The 21,058-nt window shown below is 40.4% G+C and overlaps 1 protein-coding gene across 4 annotated transcripts in view; it reads left to right on the top strand.

Moving 5' to 3' along the window:
• shc2 (SHC (Src homology 2 domain containing) transforming protein 2) overlaps positions 1–21,058 on the top strand; it is a 26,120-nt gene continuing 5,062 nt past the window's right edge. Inside the window, exons 1-10 of one of the 4 annotated variants that reach the window (XM_058074347.1) lie at positions 1–127; positions 4,868–5,107; positions 8,176–8,246; positions 15,581–15,641; positions 15,740–15,859; positions 17,770–17,823; positions 17,893–17,944; positions 18,027–18,147; positions 19,047–19,227; positions 19,570–19,663. In XM_058074347.1, coding sequence (XP_057930330.1) covers positions 4,991–5,107; positions 8,176–8,246; positions 15,581–15,641; positions 15,740–15,859; positions 17,770–17,823; positions 17,893–17,944; positions 18,027–18,147; positions 19,047–19,227; positions 19,570–19,663 — 871 coding nt within the window. In that variant the 5' untranslated portion in view covers positions 1–127; positions 4,868–4,990. The other 3 variants (XM_058074346.1, XM_058074345.1, XR_009129962.1) reach the window with 3 other exon arrangements.

Below are 21,058 nucleotides of genomic sequence, written 5' to 3'. Positions count from 1 at the left end.
GGCGGGCCGGCAGCCCCCTGGTGTGGTTTTTGTAGTAATATGATACACTAATATTAGTTTGTTGTCTTATAAGCTCTACTTGGATCCAAGTCAGCTGGACCTTCCCTCCTTTCCCAGCCGTAAAAAGGTAAGCTTTAATGTCATCCCGCCTCTAATACTCGTCCTTGTTCTGCTGACTTTGGACTTTGACTATCTGGACTTATTATAGGATCAATACTCACAGTATTTGCTCAAATGTACTCATCAGGTAAGACTAGAGTGGCCTTAACATGCAGACATGAAGTACACGTGTATGCATCCCTCAAATCAATATTGGACATTTCTGTTGATTTTTATGCTAGGTTTTGTTCATCCGACCATTTAAAGCAGGGGTGGGCAAAATACGGCCCGGGGGCCACATTTGGTCCGACAAGTTTTGAATACGGCCCGACTGTTCTTTCCAAAGTATTTCATTTAAACTTACCATACAACCTGGTTTATCCTGGTAACCTGTTTTATCAAATTTGTTATTTGACACGGTCTGCTGTTTACAAAGTGCTCCTGAAAAAAGGGACACAAGCACATATAGCAGATTGCATAACACTTTTACAGATACAGTAATTCCAGGTGGACTGTTACGTGTAAAATACATAATTTGGCCTCCCCATCAATTTTGTTAAATCAATGCAACCCGCGAGTCAAAAAGTTTGCCCAACCCTGATTATTTAAAGTTTAAGAATTTCAATGTGTGACTCCTAAGATGCCATTGCTTCTGCACAATAGAAATGAAGATACATGTAGCCATATAAACAATATACCAATACAAATATTTGCTTATCACAGTATATTTACCTACATTCAAATTACATTGAAAAAAATAAAAACTTGTTTATATGAAGAGCTTGCAACCAAAAGGCGCTAAATCCAATTTTCACTAAGTTGCATGTTTTTCATGAGTTTAATAGACCTCTGTCATGTGTATCCAAATCACATATTTTGGTCTTGAAATCATTTTAAAAAATATGAAAAAAAGTGATATGAAATGTATGCTTTCAACCAAAAGGCGCTATTTCCATTTCAGATTTCAACCAAAAGGAGCTAAATCCCTTTCTTTATTCTTTATTCTGATTGGCCCAAGTTTCCCATCTATTGATAATCTGACCAATCAGAGAGAAGAATACAATTGACACTGCACATACAGAAAGCCAGTATCAGTGCGCATCCTGTTTTGTTTGTGTACATTAAGTACACGTATGATAGTTACAGTATGTTATGCAATTCAGGAGAACACAAATTGTGTTTTTACAGTATTCTGTAACATGGAAGTTTTTTTTACGCCATAAAAGGCATGTCTCTACCTTGACACCTCCAACTTTCATGAGAAACATTATTTTACTTGTACTAAAAAACATACAATGTAAAGAGTTTGTAATGAGATGATTTTTGTCACTGTCACCTTCATGGTGCAGTCAAATATGAGCACTGCTTTTAATAACATTTTTATTCATTTAATTCATAATAATTATTTTGTATTGTATGTTGAGAATGGCTTCTGTGTTGTAATTATTTTATTAGCATAGCACATTAAAGCACCTTACATTCTTTTACAACAATGCCATTGAAGAAGTTAAAGGTGACTTCAAATTTATTTCAGCCAAAAAGGCGCTAAATCCATCATTTCAGCCAAAAGGCGCTAAATCCGAAAAAAAAAATTAAAAGAATATATAAAATACATGGTGTGTGCAGGATTTTTATAGCATGCATTTTATGACCTATATTGATAGCTCTTTCATTTGCAATATAGACTTGATGACCAAATAGATTGATATGTGCGTAATTAAAAATCATTGATTTTCTCAAAATCAGTCAAAATGGATTTAGCGCCTTTTGGTTGCAAGCTCTTCATATGTGCCCTGTGATTGGCTGGCCACCAGTCCAGGGTGTACCCCGCCTCTCGCCCGAAGACAGCTGGGATAGGCTCCAGCACCCCCCGTGACCCTTGTGAGGATATGCGGTAGAAAATGAATGAATGAATGAAAAATAAAAAATAGGTTCAAGTAGCATCAGCTACTGATATCGTCACAATATCAACAAAAAAAACAATATTCTAAATATGCTGTATACAACATGTATGTGATGTTGTGTTACATATGTTACGCATATGTTACACATGTCACACATATGTTACACATGTTACACACATGTTACACACACGTTACACATATGTTGCGTTCAGCTGGCCACCACTGCCACGTTAATATTCATATTTAGCACCCAGTCTCATTTTCAACCATTTTTGAACAATGTAATAACAAAAACAGACATTTTTCTGACGCGTGATTAACGCTCGCACATCCACCTCGGCCCACACTGTAGTTTGAGGAAAGGCGGCGGTGGACATGGAGCCACAAGTGGGAACAAATATCGTTGAGAAACGGAGATAGAAAAAAAAGGGTATTTTGATTGGTAAGTCCAGCTACACAGTAGTATTTGTCACTTTTGTTATTTATACGGTGGCACCTTGGCATGTCGGTGTTCCAGCTAGGCAGTGTTTTTAGATACAAGCCGTCACTCGACTCGGAGAACAACACCACAATTCCAAAAGTGTCCCACAAGGGGTGAAAATACAACGTAAAACACAGCAGAGAAAAAATACTTTCCCGGACAAAAAGACAGAAAGTAATAAAGGTAAGAGTAGAGTGGAAGAAATACTAAGAAGACAAAAGAACAGAATGACCAGCAATGCATACAACAGATCAAGCTACACAGGCAACAACAATCTGGCGTCAAACAAGCTAACTAGAAGCTAACTTTACCGATCAAAATACTCTTTTATTTCTCCATTTTGCTCAATATTTGTTCCGCTTAAAATGCAGAATGGGACAAAGTTAGATGGTGCGTTCAGGGACTGTCAAAAAAGTGGGATAAGTCTCCGCTCGTGTTAAACATGCATGGGATTTCTTGGAAATATTATTACCAAAATTGATATCCATTTATATAAATTTTGATGTTGTTATTTACACATTTTTTAAGCATTTCATCATTGGACGTGAATGTTTCCCCAGGCCTGATTGTTGGGGACCCCTGCCTCACAGCATGCTGGGGGATATGATGTGCTCTTTTACAGTATATTGTAAGAACGATACTCGTATACAATTTCTTTATTTTACAATGTAAGATTCTTGTCTACATGAACAAACAGAACCATAGAACCGCATCATATCGAATAGAACTGTTTTGTTTGTTAAACTACATCATTTTAAAAATCGTATCTTAACTCATGTACCAAGATGCGTCTCGATTTTTACATCCCTAATTATTAGAAATAAAAACATCTTCCTATCTGGGATAAACTCCTTCAATGCCAGACTTTTTCAAAGACACGGAATATTGTATTCTATGGCTACCAAACCATGGAGCCTACCGCAAGAAATCATCTTTCATCAGGAAAAACGCTTTGTTTCTACCTTTATCTGTTCTTTAGTAACCAGCAGTGGAACATAGTTAAGTTTCAGGGAAATATCAGCTCCCGACTAAAGCATCTTTTTGTGAAAAGATACATTTCAAAGCATAACTTTGACACTAATGTTGCCATGTATAGTTAGCCAAATATCAATTCCCCCCAGAAGCTGGTGACACGACTGCAGTCAAAACAGCCACAAGGTGGCACCAACATATTGTGTAGTTACATCATCACCTCTTTAAAAGAACGTCTTTGGGATCAGGCATTTGGGTTGAAAGAAATACTTATTAATTATGAGTTAACTATGTAGAAAAAGCAATGATTCATTCATCCTCATCAGAGTGTATGCCAGAGCCTATCCCAGCTGACTTTGGGCAAGAGGCGGGGTCACAAAATGCAGTTGATAGTGATGAAATATTTGAGTGGATTGACAGCTGTGACTGGATCACGTTATTCATTTGCTGAAGGGATGTACTGGAAAACTGCAGCTATTGTGTGTGTGTGTGCGTTTGTGTGTGCGTGTGTGTGTGTGTGTGTGTGTGTGTGAGAGAGCGCCTGGTGGCAATAAGACAGATGTGATTTAGCTAATGCTGTCTGAGAGCAGCAGGGCAGGGCTACCAAGATGACATCATCTGCAGAGAGAGAGAGAGAGAGAGAGCGAGAGAGCAATACATACAATAGAATACAAGCGGTCCGGCCCCAGGCAGTGTGAGGAAGGAGGGCTCTCCCACACACCCCCCCACCCACCCACACCCCCCCACATACAGAGACAACAGCAGGATGCGTGAAAGCCTGAGAGGACCACTCAGCATCGGGCTGACCGGGATATAAGACTCCGCCTGGAAGATATTCCCTCTACTGTTTTTACCCCCTCCCCTTCCCCTTTCCCCACCCCCCCACGGCATTTGGCTCCAGCTTCAGGTGGATCCTCCGGGCATGCTCCTTAAGCCAAAGTATGACCGCTTTCGCAACGAGTCAGTGACCTCCTCCGATGACCTGATGCAGAGCTTAGCCATGAGCGGCAAAGTCGTGGGCACCCCCGTGGTCCCTTCTTCCGCCCCCAGCCTCCTCCCGCCTCCTCCGGACCCAGGGTCCTCGTCCTCGGCGGGGGCCGACGGCGCGCTGGCCGACTCCCCCTGCCTGGACGGAGAGCAGGACGGCACCACCACCTTCTGCATGCTCATCCCCAAGATGCCGCAGTGGAAGTTCTCCAACTCCTTGCTCAGTCGGAGCCCATCCAACTCCAGCTCCGGCTCCAGCTCCAGCAAGGACTCGGGGAAGGCGTCCTCCCATGCATCCCCTTCACCTTCTTCCTCGTCCCCGCACAGGCACGGAGCCGCGTCCTCAGCCGGGGGCCCCGTGGCCAGCCTGGCGGCGGTGCTCAACTCCTGTGACCCGGTGTGCGTCACCCCGTGTTCTCTGCAGGCCATTCGGGGGCAGAGAGTCGTGGCCAACTCTAGCGGGCACACATTCGGGGACGTCACGGCCAGCCCCGGGGGACACGGCGGCTCCAGAACGGGGGTGAGTCGCAGGACGAGGGCGGAGGGCATGTGGCCTGGCGGAGAGGACATGAGCCAGAAGGGAAGCTTCATCCATAAACCTTCCCAAGGGTGGCTGCACCCGGACAAGAAGATCGCAGGACCAGGAGCCTCCTACATCGTCAGGGTGAGTCCGAGTCTAATCTCTGCTCCAAAATGGAACCGGGTACTTGAGTGGCTCATTGAGTCCGGGTTGATGATTCCCAGCATCAAACACTTTGCTAGGCTGTTTTTCCTTTTCTTCTGCTGGCTTAGCAGGCGTCACATGACCAAGTCATCTCCCCAACGTCACCCTAACGGGAGTGATACTCGCCATTGTTTACATTCCACACAGTATCTGGAAAAGTAGCACTAGTCAGAGATCCTCTATATGACAATAACTCTCTATGAGAAACATGAGTCAAAGATCATGTAGAAGACAGTGGCACTAACCACTAACTGACAAATTACAAGTCAAAGATCCTGTACAACAAAGGAGCACTTTTCTGTTTTTTAGGATGTACTGTAAAACCAAAACAAAGATCCTACTGTATTTTAGACAGTAATGTGACTCAAAGATCCTATAAAAGACAGGAGCACTCTGCTCTTTTTAGTGACTTACTGCAAAAATACAAGTCAGAGATCTTATATAAGAAAGGAACAGCAAAGTTTTAAGGACCGACTTCAAAAACACCAGTCAAAGATCCTATATAAGACAGGAGCGCTATGCTGTTGTTAAGGAGTGATGTCCAAAACAGGAGTCGTTGATGACAGGAGGGCCCTGCTATTTTTTCAGAAGAAACTACAAAAACACAGGTCAAAGATCCTATATGAGACAGAAGAGCTCTTTTAAAACAACGTACTTCAATAATATTGAGCCAAAGATCCTATCTAAAACAGAAGCACTTGATTGTTTTTAAGGACCTACTAGGAGAAAATTTAGGGAGCTGCTACAGCAGCGTTGAAGCCGATTGGTGATTGGTTGCTGATTTGGCTGAGCTCTGTTTGACCAAAAAGGCGTGAAAAAACAGAACAAAATGACCCATCAAACGCTGACAACACAGCAATATAAACATAAATACGTAAAAATGATTTCATTATTGACAATGAATAAATGAAATGTGGCTGTTGTACAATTATATTGTTTCCTTCTGAGGAAACTGGATAAGTATGCTAGTTTAACGTCTGTGTTACCTGGGTGAAAATCTGGAGGGATTAGTGCGCCCTCAAGGAGGTAAACAAGTTCGGACACCGACTCTTGCCGACTCCAATTGTGCGACGACAAATCACAGCTTGAGGTTGTTGCTGCTAAGCCCGCCCCCGCTGTCAGGTCTCCTCCCCCACCTCGGGACATGACTTCTGATTAGCAGAGCGCGGGGGCCCGAGCAGGCTCTCTAATGGCATTATACAGGCACCATTCATTCCTATATTCAATTACATTTAATCACACTCATTGGCGTCATGTGATAGAACGGAGGTTGCACTGCCTGGTCGGGGTCATCGTCGTGCCTTTTCGTGCCGTTTGGGTGTGTAAAGCTGCATGTATTTGTGTCAGGGTGACATTTTACTGTTAAGTGCTAGGTGGTTCGTACACAATTCATCCCGGAACTATTAAAGTTAAAGGTGTTTGCACCCGAATGGTTCAGGCAGTAGGAAGAAGCTTTTAGTTTTCGTTTTGGGCTCTCTTTTCGCTGCAGTTACGAGTGTGAGTTCATGTAAGAAATAAAGTTTGCTCCCGCATTCGACGGCGCTTCAGTTGTGTGTTTATTGCTACCGTGGAGCGACCAACACGGACACGCCCATGAATGGGATGCTAGTCCTACGTGATGCTAGTCCTACGTGATGCTAGTCCTACGTGATGCTAGTCCTAAATGATGCTAGTCCTACGTGATGCTAGTCCTAAATGATGCTAGTCCTACGTGATGCTAGTCCTACGTGATGCTAGTCCTACGTGACGCTAGTCCTACCTGATGCTAAGTCCTACGTGATGCTACTACTACTACGCTACTACATGGTGATACATGATGATACATGGTGATATATGGTGATACATGATGATACATGGTGATATATGGTGATACTTATAGGTTATCACATGGTTTGTCTGGTATCAGGCCAGGTATCATGCCCCCAAGTATCGGTCTCGGGCTGATACTGGCACGCGGGGGCATGATACTGGGCCTGATACCAGACAAACCATGTGATGATCTTATTATCACATACTATTTAATCATGAGCTTATTATCACGTACTATTTAATCAAAAGACCATTTTGTTTCCAGAAAATGTTCAGTTTATTACATGTATTATATCTAAACAGTGTAAACACAATAATTGCACAAATATTTCAACAATAATATTTTATCAATAGTCTTATCTTATCAATGTCTGACAATTAAAGTTCCATTAATCAAGTTTGGGTTTTTTGGTGACTGGAGAAGCGCTAGGCACTAAGCACTCGTGCACTGTTCTCAGATTGGTTGATTCACGGGCACGATACCAGAGCAGCGCGCTTTGAGTGGACAACTACGGGGGCTGATACTGGACATGGTTAAACTCTATATTTTATCAGTATCACTGCCCTGGGCTTTGACACAGTATCATTTCGGCCTTTTCCTGTATCATTCATGGGCGGTTTCTAGGGTACAGGGCCAATTAATACTGTAGTATGTGATAACTGATGATACATGGTGATACCTGATGGTACATCACCGTCTATTCACATGATTTGAGGTTGTTGGGGCTTCAAAGTTACCATAAGGCATGTGTTGGAAAGCAGTGAGCGTGTGTTATGATGGATCCATGGATCCATGCATCCAGTCCACAAAGCGGAAAGAAAGACTTCCCCCATCTTTAAATGTGCTTCTGAAGCTGGGGAAGCCTCAGTCCTGTTGCTTGGATGAAGTCACTCTGTGACGGAGCTGCTCAAATTGGATCTCAGTGCTTCCAATCCAGTCAGGGTACCATCAGCACCTCAACCTGACGGCCATTAGGATGCCGCTCAGCTGGCTACCGGCCAAAAGAGTACACTGGGATGCTCTATTTGTGGGCCCAAGATGCTGCTGGGTTGTAAATAGACTCCATGCCACGAGGAGACCCACAATGGCACACACACACACTTACACACACAATTCCAGTGTTTATTTTTGCACAACATTGTGACTGAATGTGCATAACCCACATACATGCTGACCTCTGCTGTGTTTGTGTGTGCAGTACATGGGCTGCATTGAAGTGCTGAAGTCAATGCGATCCCTGGACTTCAACACGCGCACTCAGGTGACCAGGTAAGATGCAAAGATCCTCTCTTTCATGTCAAATGATACACAAATAATAATGTTATAATCCTTATTATCATTCTGATTATTAGATTAAAATATATTTGCTATACACACGAGTACACAAATTCACATTTTCTCATTATTCTTTTTCTAATATTATACTATGTATTGTTTTTATACCATATGTACTATATGTATGTTTAATACTATATGTATTGTTTTTATAATATTTTATACTGTTATTATACTATGCATTGATTTCACATTATATTTTTAATGTATATGTATTCATATTATATTATTATTCAAATTACCCAAAACCTTTTTAATCACAAAAAGTGACATTATAAATAAAAATAGGAGTTAAAAATTAGAAAAAATAACAAGTTAAAAAATGAAAATGGAATATAAAATCTTTAGACATTAACATATTTGTTTATTGACAGCAAACGCACCGGTTTATAGCAGATCTACACCTCTTTTTAATAACAACTAATCAGTAAATTATCATACATAGAAAATTGAGAAAATGAGAAAAAATATGAAAATTATAAAAAAATAATGTAATTCAAAAAAGCAAATCAAAAAAATAATTTGGAAAATGACAAAAAATTATAATAAAATAAAATATTGTGTGTTATTATTATCATTTATAAACCTACCAAACTCTTTTTAATGATAATAACAAAAAGTGATTATATGATTATTAGGATTACATTATACAAAAAGTAATTATATATTAAAATATGACTTACAAACTAGAAACAATAACACATTTTAAAAATGAAAATAGAAAATAATATTTGATATAGCAGATCTCCACTTCTTTTAAATCATAATTAAAAGCCACAAAGTCATGATACAGCAAAATAAGAAATAAAAAGAAAAATGACATGAAATGAGGAAAAACAAACCGTAACAAAAAGTATATAGCATAAAAACACTAAAAGTGGTAATGGTAATGGTAATGGTAATGGTTTTATTTCATTTGAACATGCATCAGATTCCAATTGAGTGCATCCCATAATCAGTTCCCAGTTCCACATGTCCAAAAGGAGTAGGAAGAAGTAAATCTTATTGAATCCTACCCCTCCATCTGGTACTTTTAGAATCCGTAACTGTTACATTTGTTCACTTCCTGCTTTCCTAATATAATTTAAGTTTTTTAAAAACTTAGTTTTATTAATTTTTAAATTATTATTATTGGGGGGGGGTTTGTCACTTAGACCATATTTCCACCAATAAGTAAGATATGGTAGAACCAGAGAGCAATAAAGAGTGTGGAGTGATTTCTGATTGAGAACAAATTTTGCTTTGTTCAATATTGAAATATTTCTGGCCACCTTATGTTGTATATTTGTAATATGAGGCTTCCAGCTCATATTTTCATCTATTGTGATCTCCAGAAATGTATTTTCCTTCACCCTTTCAATGTCCACACCGTCTATTTGTATTTGTTGGTACGTGTCCTTTCTGCTGTTACCAAACAGCATGATTTTAGTTTTACTTAGGTTCAAGGAAAATCTATTACCATCAAACCATCTTTTTAGCGTGACCATTTCTTCTCTGACCTAATGATTTCGTCTGTGCTCCCTCCAGAACAAAAAGCAGTGGTATCATCTGCAAATAATACCAGCTTTAAATCTTTTGTGACTTTGAAGATGTCAGTATTGACTGGGGTACTCCGCACATAATATATGAACTTGCAGGTGTGTGTTCTCCTAGCTTTACGTATTACTTTTTGGCCCAATTCAGAACTAATCCTCTTATTCCGTACCTTTCTAATTTAGTTATTAGGATGTCATGATTGATTGACACACGCTTGGGATTGTAGTCAACTTATTTTTATAAGTCTTATATGTTCCTTCTGCTTCTTTAGCCTGTTGAATGATGAATTTCCTGTATAGTGTGTTCTTCTTCTTTAGCATTAGTAAGTCCTTTTGTCATCCATGGCTGGTTGTTTTTCTTTTGCTTCTTGAAACTTTCTCTCCAGGGACAGTTCTTATCGTACAGCTTCATAGAAGCATGTAAAAAGTGTTCGTATTCTTCATCCACATCTTTGGCACTGTACACACACTCCCATTTTTGTTCTTCTAGATCAGGGGTCTCAAAGTCAATTTACTTGGGGGCCACTGGAGCTCGGGTCTGGGTGAGACTGGGCCGCATCAGGTTTTCCAAAAAAAAAAAAAACCCTGTTTATTAAAAACCAAAAAATTTAAAAACTTTGCTTTGGTTCCAATTTTCTACAAGAAAAGCTCTGATAAAACATTCTACTGTTCTCAAATATCTTACTTTTTATTTTTCTACACAAAATAAGATGAAAAATAAATAAACAAATCAAGAATAAAGAAAATCAACCAATCAGTAATAAATAAATAAATATAATAATAATAATAAAACGGCAAATAATAAAAACTTAAGAAAGCACATATAGTTGGTGGGTAGACAAATTATTTTTTTCAGATAAAAATGAACAAAGCATTATTAGAGCCCTGTAGACATGACAAAACACGACTATAGTCACTTTTATACTCTTTTTATTTACAACATATTGCGCAACTGCAGGGTCTTGAGACACATGCTAACTCGCAAACTAGAGAGCTAGCCACCTAAACGGTAGCCTTCAAGTTATTTCCTTTCAACTTAAATAGCCAAAAACGTACCACTTCCACACGGATAGGGAGGATAACTATTAACAGTTATTTAACCTTTAACATGAACATGAATCAAACGTAATCATTTTTTCTGGGTACATGATACCATACAGCATCCATATCAAACTTGCGCGGGCCGCACTAATATTAAACTTTCATATCAAGGCGGGGGCCTCAAACTAGTGGCCCGCGGGCCGAGTGTTTGAGACCCCTATTCTCGATCCTTCTTGAAAGCATCCTCTGAACGTAGTCTTTAGACAGTCTTTGTAGCCTCCATTGGTCTGTTGTTGTAATTATACATTGATACAGTGTAGTACAAATATTGTATGTACCGACACTGATGGTCTCCTTTGATAATAAAAAGTGACAAATGAATGCAAAATGCAAGACAATGATAGTCCAATCCAAAAGTAAGTCAATGATTTGAATGAGTAGAATGGATGTCAGTCAGCAGAGCGCTTGTACGTGGAAAGCACAGTGAGGTGGAGCGTATGCATGTCTGGACAAGATAAAAGGTCACTGTCAAGGTCATAAGGTACAAAAGCAGCAGCAGGTGCAGTGTGACGGTGAGACAGACGTTGGGAGTCAATCATCTGCTGCTTTTGGGAATCAACCTGCCAAGCGAGGCCTTGCAGAAAAGGCTGATGCACGGATGGCGCAAGCTGCTGTTTTTATGCTCCGTACGCATGATGATGTTATTGTTGTAACAGCACGCCTGCTTCCCCCCCTCCCATCTCCCCCTCTCTCCTCTCCCTCAATCGATTGGCAGTAATCTGAGCCTGCAGAGGCTAAAGTGAATTGGGGTGGGGGGTGAGATGGAGTGATGAGGGGGGCGGGGCGGGGGTGAGATGTATTATTGATGGTGTTCACTAATGACTGTGGAAAGCTGCAGTGGTCCCGCTTCAACCCGCTGAATGGATCATGTCGGAGGGTGTAATGTCGTGCAGGAGGGAGGGGCCGCCAAACAACACAACACATGAAAACATGGAGAAATTATATCAACCTTTTTTTACTACAAACATACTTCCACCAAGTTTCATTCAACATTAATCAAGTGAATACACTTTTTAACATTATTAGAGCCCTCTAGACATGAAATAACACCCCTATATTCATTTTTTATATGCGTATTACCAATGTACTACACAAAATAAGAGAAAATAAGACATTTAATACATAGAAAACCTGTTTACAATCTTTTAAATACGGTTTTGGAACATTACTAGAGCCCCCTAGACATGAAATAACACCCCTATAGTCACCTTTATATTTGTATTACTCAATATAGTACACAAAATAAAACCTGTTTATGACTTTCTAAATGTGGTTTAACATTATTAAAGCCCTCTAGACATGAAATAACACCCCTATGTTAATCTTTTATATGCGTATTACCCAATGTACTACACAAAATAAGAGAAAGTAAGACATTTAATACATAGAAAACCTGTTTACAAGTTTTTAAATACAGTTTTGGAACATTACTAGAGCCCTCTAGACATGAAATATCACCCTTATATTCATCTTTATATGTGTATTACCAACGTAGTACATAAAATAAGAGAAAAATAAGACATTTAACACATGGAAAACTTGTTTACAATCTTTAAAACACAGGTTTTATAACATTATTGTTAGAGCCCTCTAGACATGAAATAACACCCCTATATTCATCTTTTATATGCGTATTACCCAATGCACTACACAAAATAAGAGAAAATAAGACATTTAATACATAGAAAACCTGTTTACAATCTTTTAAATAAGGTTTTGGAACATTATTAGAGCCCCCTAGACATGAAATAACACCCCTATAGTCACCTTTATATTTGTATTACCCAATATAGTACACAAAATAAAACATAAAACAAAAATAGTTGGAACACACCCTTCATAAAAAGGGGGACCACCACCCCGGTCTGCCAATCCAAAGGTACTGTTCCCGACTTCCACGCAATGTTGAAGAGACGTGTCAGCCAAGACAGTCCCTCAACATCCAGAGCCTTGAGGAATTCTGGGCGGAACTCGTCCACCCCTGGAGCTTTGCCACTGAGGAGCGTTTTGACCACCCCAGATACCTCAACCACATGCGGACACAGGCCTGATGATACGACTACAAAGTCGATCAGAGACCTGCGGCCTAGGGTGTCCTTATGTCCTTCATTTTATGGACATCCCTATGTTGGAACATGGTGTTAGTTATGGCCAAACTGTGGTTCGCACAGAAGTCCAGTAACATCACACTGCACGGGTTCAGATCAGGGAGGCCGTTCCTCCCAATCACGCCCCTCCAGGTCACACTGTCACTGCCCACATGGGCGTTGAAGTCTCCCAGTAGAACGACGAAGTCACCAGCTGGGGTGCTCTCTAGCACCCCCCTGATGGACTCCAAGAAGGCCGGGTACTCCCAGCTGCCGTTTGGCGCGTACACACAAACGACAGTCAGGACCCTTTCCCCAGCCCGAAGGCGTAGGGAAATGACCCTCTCGTTCACCGGGGCTGACTCCCAACACAGAGGCACCAAGCCGGGGGGCTATTAATAAGCTTGCCGCCTCTCCCCTGCAGCAACTCCAGAGTAGAACAAGGTCCAGCACCTCTTCAGGAGTTTGGTTCCAGAACCCAAACTGTGGGTCAAGGTGATTCCAACTATGTCTAGTCGGAATATCTCAACCTGAACCAAGTTCAGGCTCTTTCTCCACCAGAGACATTCCCCACCAGAGACGTTTTTGGGACATTCCATGGCCGCCGAAGACCACGTTGCCCAGGCACCCACCCTTGACCGCCACCCAACACACAATGCACCGGACCCTTATGCTTGCCCCCATAGGTGGTGGGTCTACGAGGGGGAGATCCCATGTGGTTTCTTCGGGCTGGGCTCATCAGGGCCCTATGGGTGAAGGCCCAACCACCAGGCGCTCACCTGTGAGCCCCTCCCCCCGGGCCTGGCTCCAGGGTGAGGCCCCGGTATCCCACATCCGTGCGAGGTACGGTTCCTCCTCTTAGTTTTAGTCATAAGAGTCTTCTGGATAGATGGATGGAAAAATACAAATTATCTAGAATATATTATATACATAATTTTAATTTATGTCTTTTTTTATTCTTAACTCTAATGAATTAAGTCATGTAAACAACCAATTATGGACCGCTTCCAATCAAATAAAAACCTTGGCTATTATTTTGGAATGCGTGTAGCAGTTTTCCAGGCTAACTGATGCCTCTTTTTTAGCTAAACTTGCTGAGTTTTTGTCCTGGAAAAGCCATGGTGTCGTACGTTTGAAGAATGCAGACTTGCTCACATTGCCGTCTTTGTCCGTCGTGTTAAAGAGCAACAACACCCGGCATTTTTATTGGCGCCGGGGCTCACAAACGCAACGACGACAACAACAACAGGCGCTCATCTCTCCCCACGCCACCATGAGTAATTCTAAACAGGCTTCCTTTGCCTGAGACCTTTACCCGAGACAGCTTTTTAAATATTTACGAAGCACTCGATAGGCTGTCCCCAACGTCCCATGACGGCCAGGCAATGAGCGCCGGCCTCCGTTCCCTCTTTTCCAAATGTCATTCCTGGGAACCACACATAAAAAGACAATGTACGTGATGATGATGCTGATGAAGAAGGTCATAAAAAGGGATAAAAAGGCTTGGTGTTTTTTGGTGAACAGATCTTTTCTTGACATGTGATCCGGGATGGGTCTGTGACCTTTGACTTTAGCCTGAGGGAGCGAATACATAGATTTTGTCCACGTTCAACCTCAGACCTTTCCACACTGCGACACATTAGCCATTTGGTTGCCACTAATAATCTCACTTGATTGTTTAAGCTCCCATATCAACAATTTCAAATACCATCGTGCCGCGTTTATGGTGGTTAACTGGTTCCAGACCCAACTTAACTGGTTCCAGACCCCACCGTGATCGCTGAATTTCCTCCAAGTAGGTTCCAATGTTAATAAACAGAATATTTTCATACTTAGAGCTTAGAAAACCTGTTTAGGACTTTCTAAATGCAGGCTTTTTAACATTATTAGAGCCCTGTAGAAAGGAAATAACACCCCTATAGTCATCTTTACACTCCTATGGTTCTTTGTTGACTACAAACAGGAACACTGGAGAGACATCCAGACGGCCGGCGCTAGCACAGCAAGCTAACACGCTTTATTCTATAAACTTAAGAAAGTGTTTCATATTGGATATCCGGAGTATGTGAGCGTCCCTCCTTGTTTACTTCCCTAACGACCTCCTCAACATATTTTGCAGTCCAGCAAAAATGCGACAAACACTGCGACATGTTGTCCTGCGGCAGTACCATCCGGGTGTAATTTTGGCATGGACTATTAATATTGTAGTATTATAATATTATAATCTTGTGATACTGCACAACCCTCTTTTCCTCCTGTTAACCGTCCTATGTCTATGTTGTAAATATCCACCTTATATTACTATCACAGTTGTAAATTGTAGTATTAATTGCCACAAACCACCATTAATTTCGGGGAATAACCGCTAAAATAGTTGAGTAGCTCTAACGGTTGGATTCTTTTTTTCATTTTTCAATGAATCACACAGCCCTAGGTGTACCTAATGAAGAGGCCAGTGAGAGTCGATGCCCAGGATAACATCAAACAGTAATTGCATGCTGGTTTTCCCGCTATAAATTAAACCTTTGGCTTTTCTTTGATGAAGGGAAGCCATTAACAGACTGTGTGATGCTGTGCCAGGCGGAAAAGGTGCTTGGAGGAAAAAGGTCAGTCAGGTCATCAATGCATCTTCCTTTTGTTACAAACAATAGCGTTTCTATTCACTATAATAATAATGAACTATAACACGTCTGTTATTCCACAGGCCCTGAACAAAGCGCTTCAGTCCATCATGGGGAAGAGCAACCTGCGCTTTGCCGGCATGAGCATCGCAGTCAATATTTCCATAGACGGGCTCGGCCTGCTCATTCCGACCACGCGCCAGGTAAGCTATAACCGTGACGCACGCTGCCATTGGCCACATGTTGTTGCCGCCTTCCAGATAATACTTCTATAACCGCATCTACATCTATTAATCATACGCTGTAACAGGATAGAGGGAAGAATACAGCATTGTCTGCCCACACGTTTGCTAGCCAAATCATAACTGCCCCACACCAAAGAGATCTGGTTACTCCATAAACACAACACCATAAGGAATTCATTATGACACATTTACTTGTGTGCGACAGATCGAATAATATGCACTAAGTGGGTGTTGCAGAATAATGTTTAATATTCATAATTGCCTTAATATCCACAGTGTACATATTCCCTACTTAAAATGTTAATAGTTAGTTACAGCAGTAAGAATACAGTAAAAAAATGTATAATGTTAATGTAATATCCGAAAATGTAAGCTTTATTGTAGTACCCGAGTTCACCAAAAGAGAGCGCATGGCGCTGTGGCCATAGTAATCACACTTTGCTTCCTCCCGTTCACTCATTCCAAACCTGGCTGGTGGAACGGCTGTGTCCATTTGTCCTTCCCCAATAATGTCCCCTTTTCAGGTATTTGTTGCTACAAATACATAGTTTATGCTTATGAGTGTGTCATTGAATGTTTACATGTATTATGAAATGTGTATTTCAAGCTCATGAGGTACAGACGTACATTGACGCCGCATCGTGCTGTGAGCCGTACGTCAATGTCGCCGCCATATTGGATGGGTTAAGGCTGCGCTGTGAGTGAATACAAGTAAATGTACATACTTTCATAAAGCGAATTTCTACAAAGAAATGTGAGTTCATCCCTCTCGTTTCTATATTCACACAAACACTAATATATTTTGGAAACAGTACAATGTGATTTTTTGTTTGGGTGCTATCCTGTTTCGTGAGTATATTAGTGCGTATATGAATGTATAAACGAGAGGTATTAGCTTAAATGTCTTTGTAGAGAGACGTTTTATAAAAGTAAGTATTCATTTACAGAGCAGCCTTGCTTCATCCAATATAGCGGTAACGTTAACTTATCACAGCAGTGGACAAACCCACTTGATGCGGCGTTTATATACAGTATGTCCATGGTCCAAACCAGCTAATGCTAATGATAAAGACACTACCGAAGGAGCTAATGGTAATGCTAATGCTAATGGAACCGCCATGTTCATGATGTAATATTGTGAAGAGAAACCTTGCAAAATGGTGCTGTAGAGCTGGGTGATATGGACCTCATATAATGATATATTTAGGTAGAATATTGATATTATGATACATATCAATATTTTGAATTTCGACAAAAATCTAAGCCAAATATGTATACAAATTATTATTACAATGTAAACAATAGTATAGAAAGAGCCACTGAAATAAAATAGTATATTCTCTTTTTAAAATAAATACAGAAAGAGTTAAATATACTGTTCAATTTCCAGTGCAATAATGGTGCCGTTAGCGCTTCCATCTCACATTCCCCAACATGGTTGATGCCATCTTTATACAGTGACCTTTATACCGTCTTTTTCACCATTCACTCCGGCTATGCAGCCTCTCCTCCTCCATTTTTTCCGTGGGGATATCCGACCATTCGACGTATCAAAGGGATGCAAAAAGCTACTGCTAACAGTGTCAGTGTCAACAATGGCGGAAGCGGCAAGCTACAAACGTAATAAGATTAACATCCATCGCTGCACACTTGCTTAAAGGGTTGGCATGGCCTCCAAAAAGTGTGTCAGTCATATCTATGGATAATAATATGTAGGGGAATTATCATCCAGCAGGATTTGCTATCCTGACATTCCCACTTTAGAGTATTTTTGGGTTATTTCTCAGTACAATAACAAAGTGAGTGTATGGTGACGTCCTATGAAGACCAACATTAAGAGGTGATTGTGTCCTGATTGTGTCTTCCAGATGTTAGCACACCACCCCATGCAGTCCATCTCATTTGCCTCTGGTGGAGACACAGTAAGTCAAGCTTGTTGTTGCCATCTTTTAGATGTCTGCAGCGGCTTTATCTAATATTTTATTTTGCAGGACACACCGGATTACGTTGCATATGTGGCCAAAGACCCGGTCAATCAGAGAGGTATGTCCTAAAAATACACACTTAGTTGTAGGAGAAGTAGCAACTCCGTCATGATGGATTCTTTTGTCGTCCTCCCTGCCAGCCTGTCATATTCTGGAGTGCTCCGACGGTCTGGCCCAGAGTGTCATCAGCACCATCGGCCAAGCCTTTGAGCTGCAGTTCAAGCAATATCTGCACAGTCCGCCTAAGACATCACTGGAGAGGTAAACAGGAAGTGGACACGTGTGCCTTTCTCCATGCCAGTTGGAGACATATTTGTATGCAAATGTAAAGCTGCAATCTAATCATCTGAAGCTTGCAGTTTCGATCAATAAGTTAGGCTTTGCTTTGGTCAGCAACATATCAGAAAAGAGGCAAAAACATCCATCACTTGTTTGGACTGAAAGACAAAGACAATAGCTCTGCTTTCATGGATGACATTTCACAGGCTGACATCACAGAATGTTTACATTTTGACATCAAATAATGACCAATCATACACCAAAATATGGTTGTCGATTAATCAAACAATGGATTAATTCATTGATTCATTGTTGCATCTCTATAGAAAACCACAGAACAGAGGTTCGACTGTGCGTTAGATGAATGAGGCTTCATCCTTTTGGTCAACCAAGCCCAGATAACTGCTTTACAAAAGAAATCACTACATTGACATCAGAGATGACAGTACAAATACTCCTACACCAGTGCTTCTGTGCCTTCATCCATATTAGCATCTGCGTTCTCACCGGGCTAATTTGGCGCTAGCACTCTGTGTCCACTCACGAGTTGCCCCGCCTCCACAAAGATGCTGGATGAAGAGAGATGCAGGTTCACTCTAACCACAAAGCCATAAATTGTCCCTGGACCAGTCAGACATTAGCGTGGGTAGCCCCACCCATACACAAGAATATGTACTATGTACACATCAGGAAACATGATGATCTATAAATAGACTTCAGACTTAAATAGATCACCTTCGGATGTGGAAGATGTCATCTGAGCTGCTTGATCCAATTGAAGGCCTCCACCATCATCATTGACACTAATACTACCTCACATAGCAATAAGTGCTTCACATCCATATGTTGATTTTAGCATTGAGCTGCTGCTTCTTCCTCAGGCCCTTCAGGACAGAGGAGCCCGTGTGGGCAGAGGAGGACGACTTTTCGGAGCACGACTACTATAACAGCATCCCGGGCAAGGAGCCTCCCGTTGGGGGAGTGGTGGACACAAGACTCCGGCCGAGTAAATCCCAGCAGGGTCACATCTTCACACAACCACAGAGCATTGCTGTGGCGCAGGTAAATAATAACAATAACAATCCCCAATACATCCTCATGTTGCTGATTGCCAAATAATAACAAACCCCAATATGTCCTGATGCTACTGATATGCCAAATATGACAACACCAAGAGCCTCCTTAGATCTTTTTAACCCCAGTGTAATTGCTATGATTCTCTTTCCAAACAAGGCGGACATGCTGTGGCTTGAGTTTCAAATAGAGTGCATCTAAACTACATTACGGGAGGGAGGAAGAGATGAGAGATTTGTTCATACATTATTAAAAATTGGTTGTCTTTAAAAGTCTGTGCGTGTGTGTGTGTGTGTGTGTGTGTTTGTGTGTCTGTGTGTGTGTGTGCAGATGGGCTCACCAGCAAAAAGGGAACAAGCGGCTTTCCATGCTAGTCAGCTTTGCTATGAACTTCATTGGGATACTGATGCAACCAGTGGCTCAGGTGAGACCTCTAGAGGCGATAATAATAATAATAATAATAATGATAATAATACATTTTATTTGTATAGCGCTTTTCAAAATACTCAAAGACACTTGAAGTTGAATAAAAGCAAGTAAACAAAGTAAAAGATGAATTAAAATACAACATTCATTCATTTATACACAGCTACAACCAGAGTAAAAGCGGGGCACAGCAGTCAGGTATAAAAATAGTAGTAGTAGGACATCTATATGGTAGTATGACACTTAACCTTTTATTTAGTATTTCAAAAATTACAACCGTTAACGCAGTACATTATGCACTTTTCTAAACGTTTGTAGTTTTTTTTTAAAAACATTTTTTCTTCCGTCCATTTTCTAGAAAGCTTATTTTCAATTACATTAAAGGTGAATGATGCATAACATCAAGTGCAGCGTGGAGGTTATGTTTTGTCTGCGGTTATCACTTTGTTTGTCTGCATTCAAAATAACTTGCACGCTTCTGAATGGATTTGGATGAAATTGGATATGGATGAACTGATTTTGGGGTGATCGGGATTGCCGTCTGGATACATGAATTTTTAAAAATTATTTTTTTAACTCTGAAGGATAGGAACATTTTCAGAATTTGTGCATGTAACATCACAAAAAATATGGTTGGTGTGGTATTTTCATGGGTAGACACTTATGTGAACCATGGTATGTTTTCATGCCCAAGGAATTTCAATAAATGAAAATATGGGAGAAGTATGGCGCTTGGCGTTGATCTGCTTTTCTAGTCTCGTGATATTTCACGATCATGATATTTGTTTTACTACTTCCGCATATTTCTTCACTGATTCAGTAGGGTAAATTGTGCCGTTCTTCTACCTCGTAAAAATGAAATAGTTGAATGAGAATAATACAATAAAAAGCAGACTATGACGATACTGTACACTTGGAATTACCACCATTTACCATTAGTCGAGTACTACTTTTTTTCCTGGATCTTTTATTCATTCATTTATTAAATAATCTCGGTACAATTATTGGAGTTACACTTTACTACAATTTTTAAAAATATTTGCTTTTATTATTGTTCTTGTGCCACATATTTAATTTAAATGAAATAATTTTTTATATATTTACAAATATATGTACTATAATATACAAATGATACATACTGAGTGCTGTTTCACAAACATATTTGACTTCAAAGTAGAAAGTATTTCAGTACATATTAAATGAATGAAAACAAAGTTAGATATGAAAATGTATTGATATAAAATGTATTTCTGGTCATATTTATACTTTTAAACACTATATTCACGCAGCTTGATTCATCACATTCCTCTTATATACTGTAAATGTACTCATATTTACGCATTTTTATTCACTATTTGTGAAATATGCAACACTTGTTTATTATGTATTCTTT

This window comes from Doryrhamphus excisus, chromosome 5 (assembly GCF_030265055.1).
Source record: "Doryrhamphus excisus isolate RoL2022-K1 chromosome 5, RoL_Dexc_1.0, whole genome shotgun sequence".
Taxonomy (NCBI): domain Eukaryota; kingdom Metazoa; phylum Chordata; class Actinopteri; order Syngnathiformes; family Syngnathidae; genus Doryrhamphus; species Doryrhamphus excisus.
The sequence above is the reverse complement of the archived record's forward strand: the minus strand, read 5'-3'. Positions and strand labels throughout refer to the sequence as shown.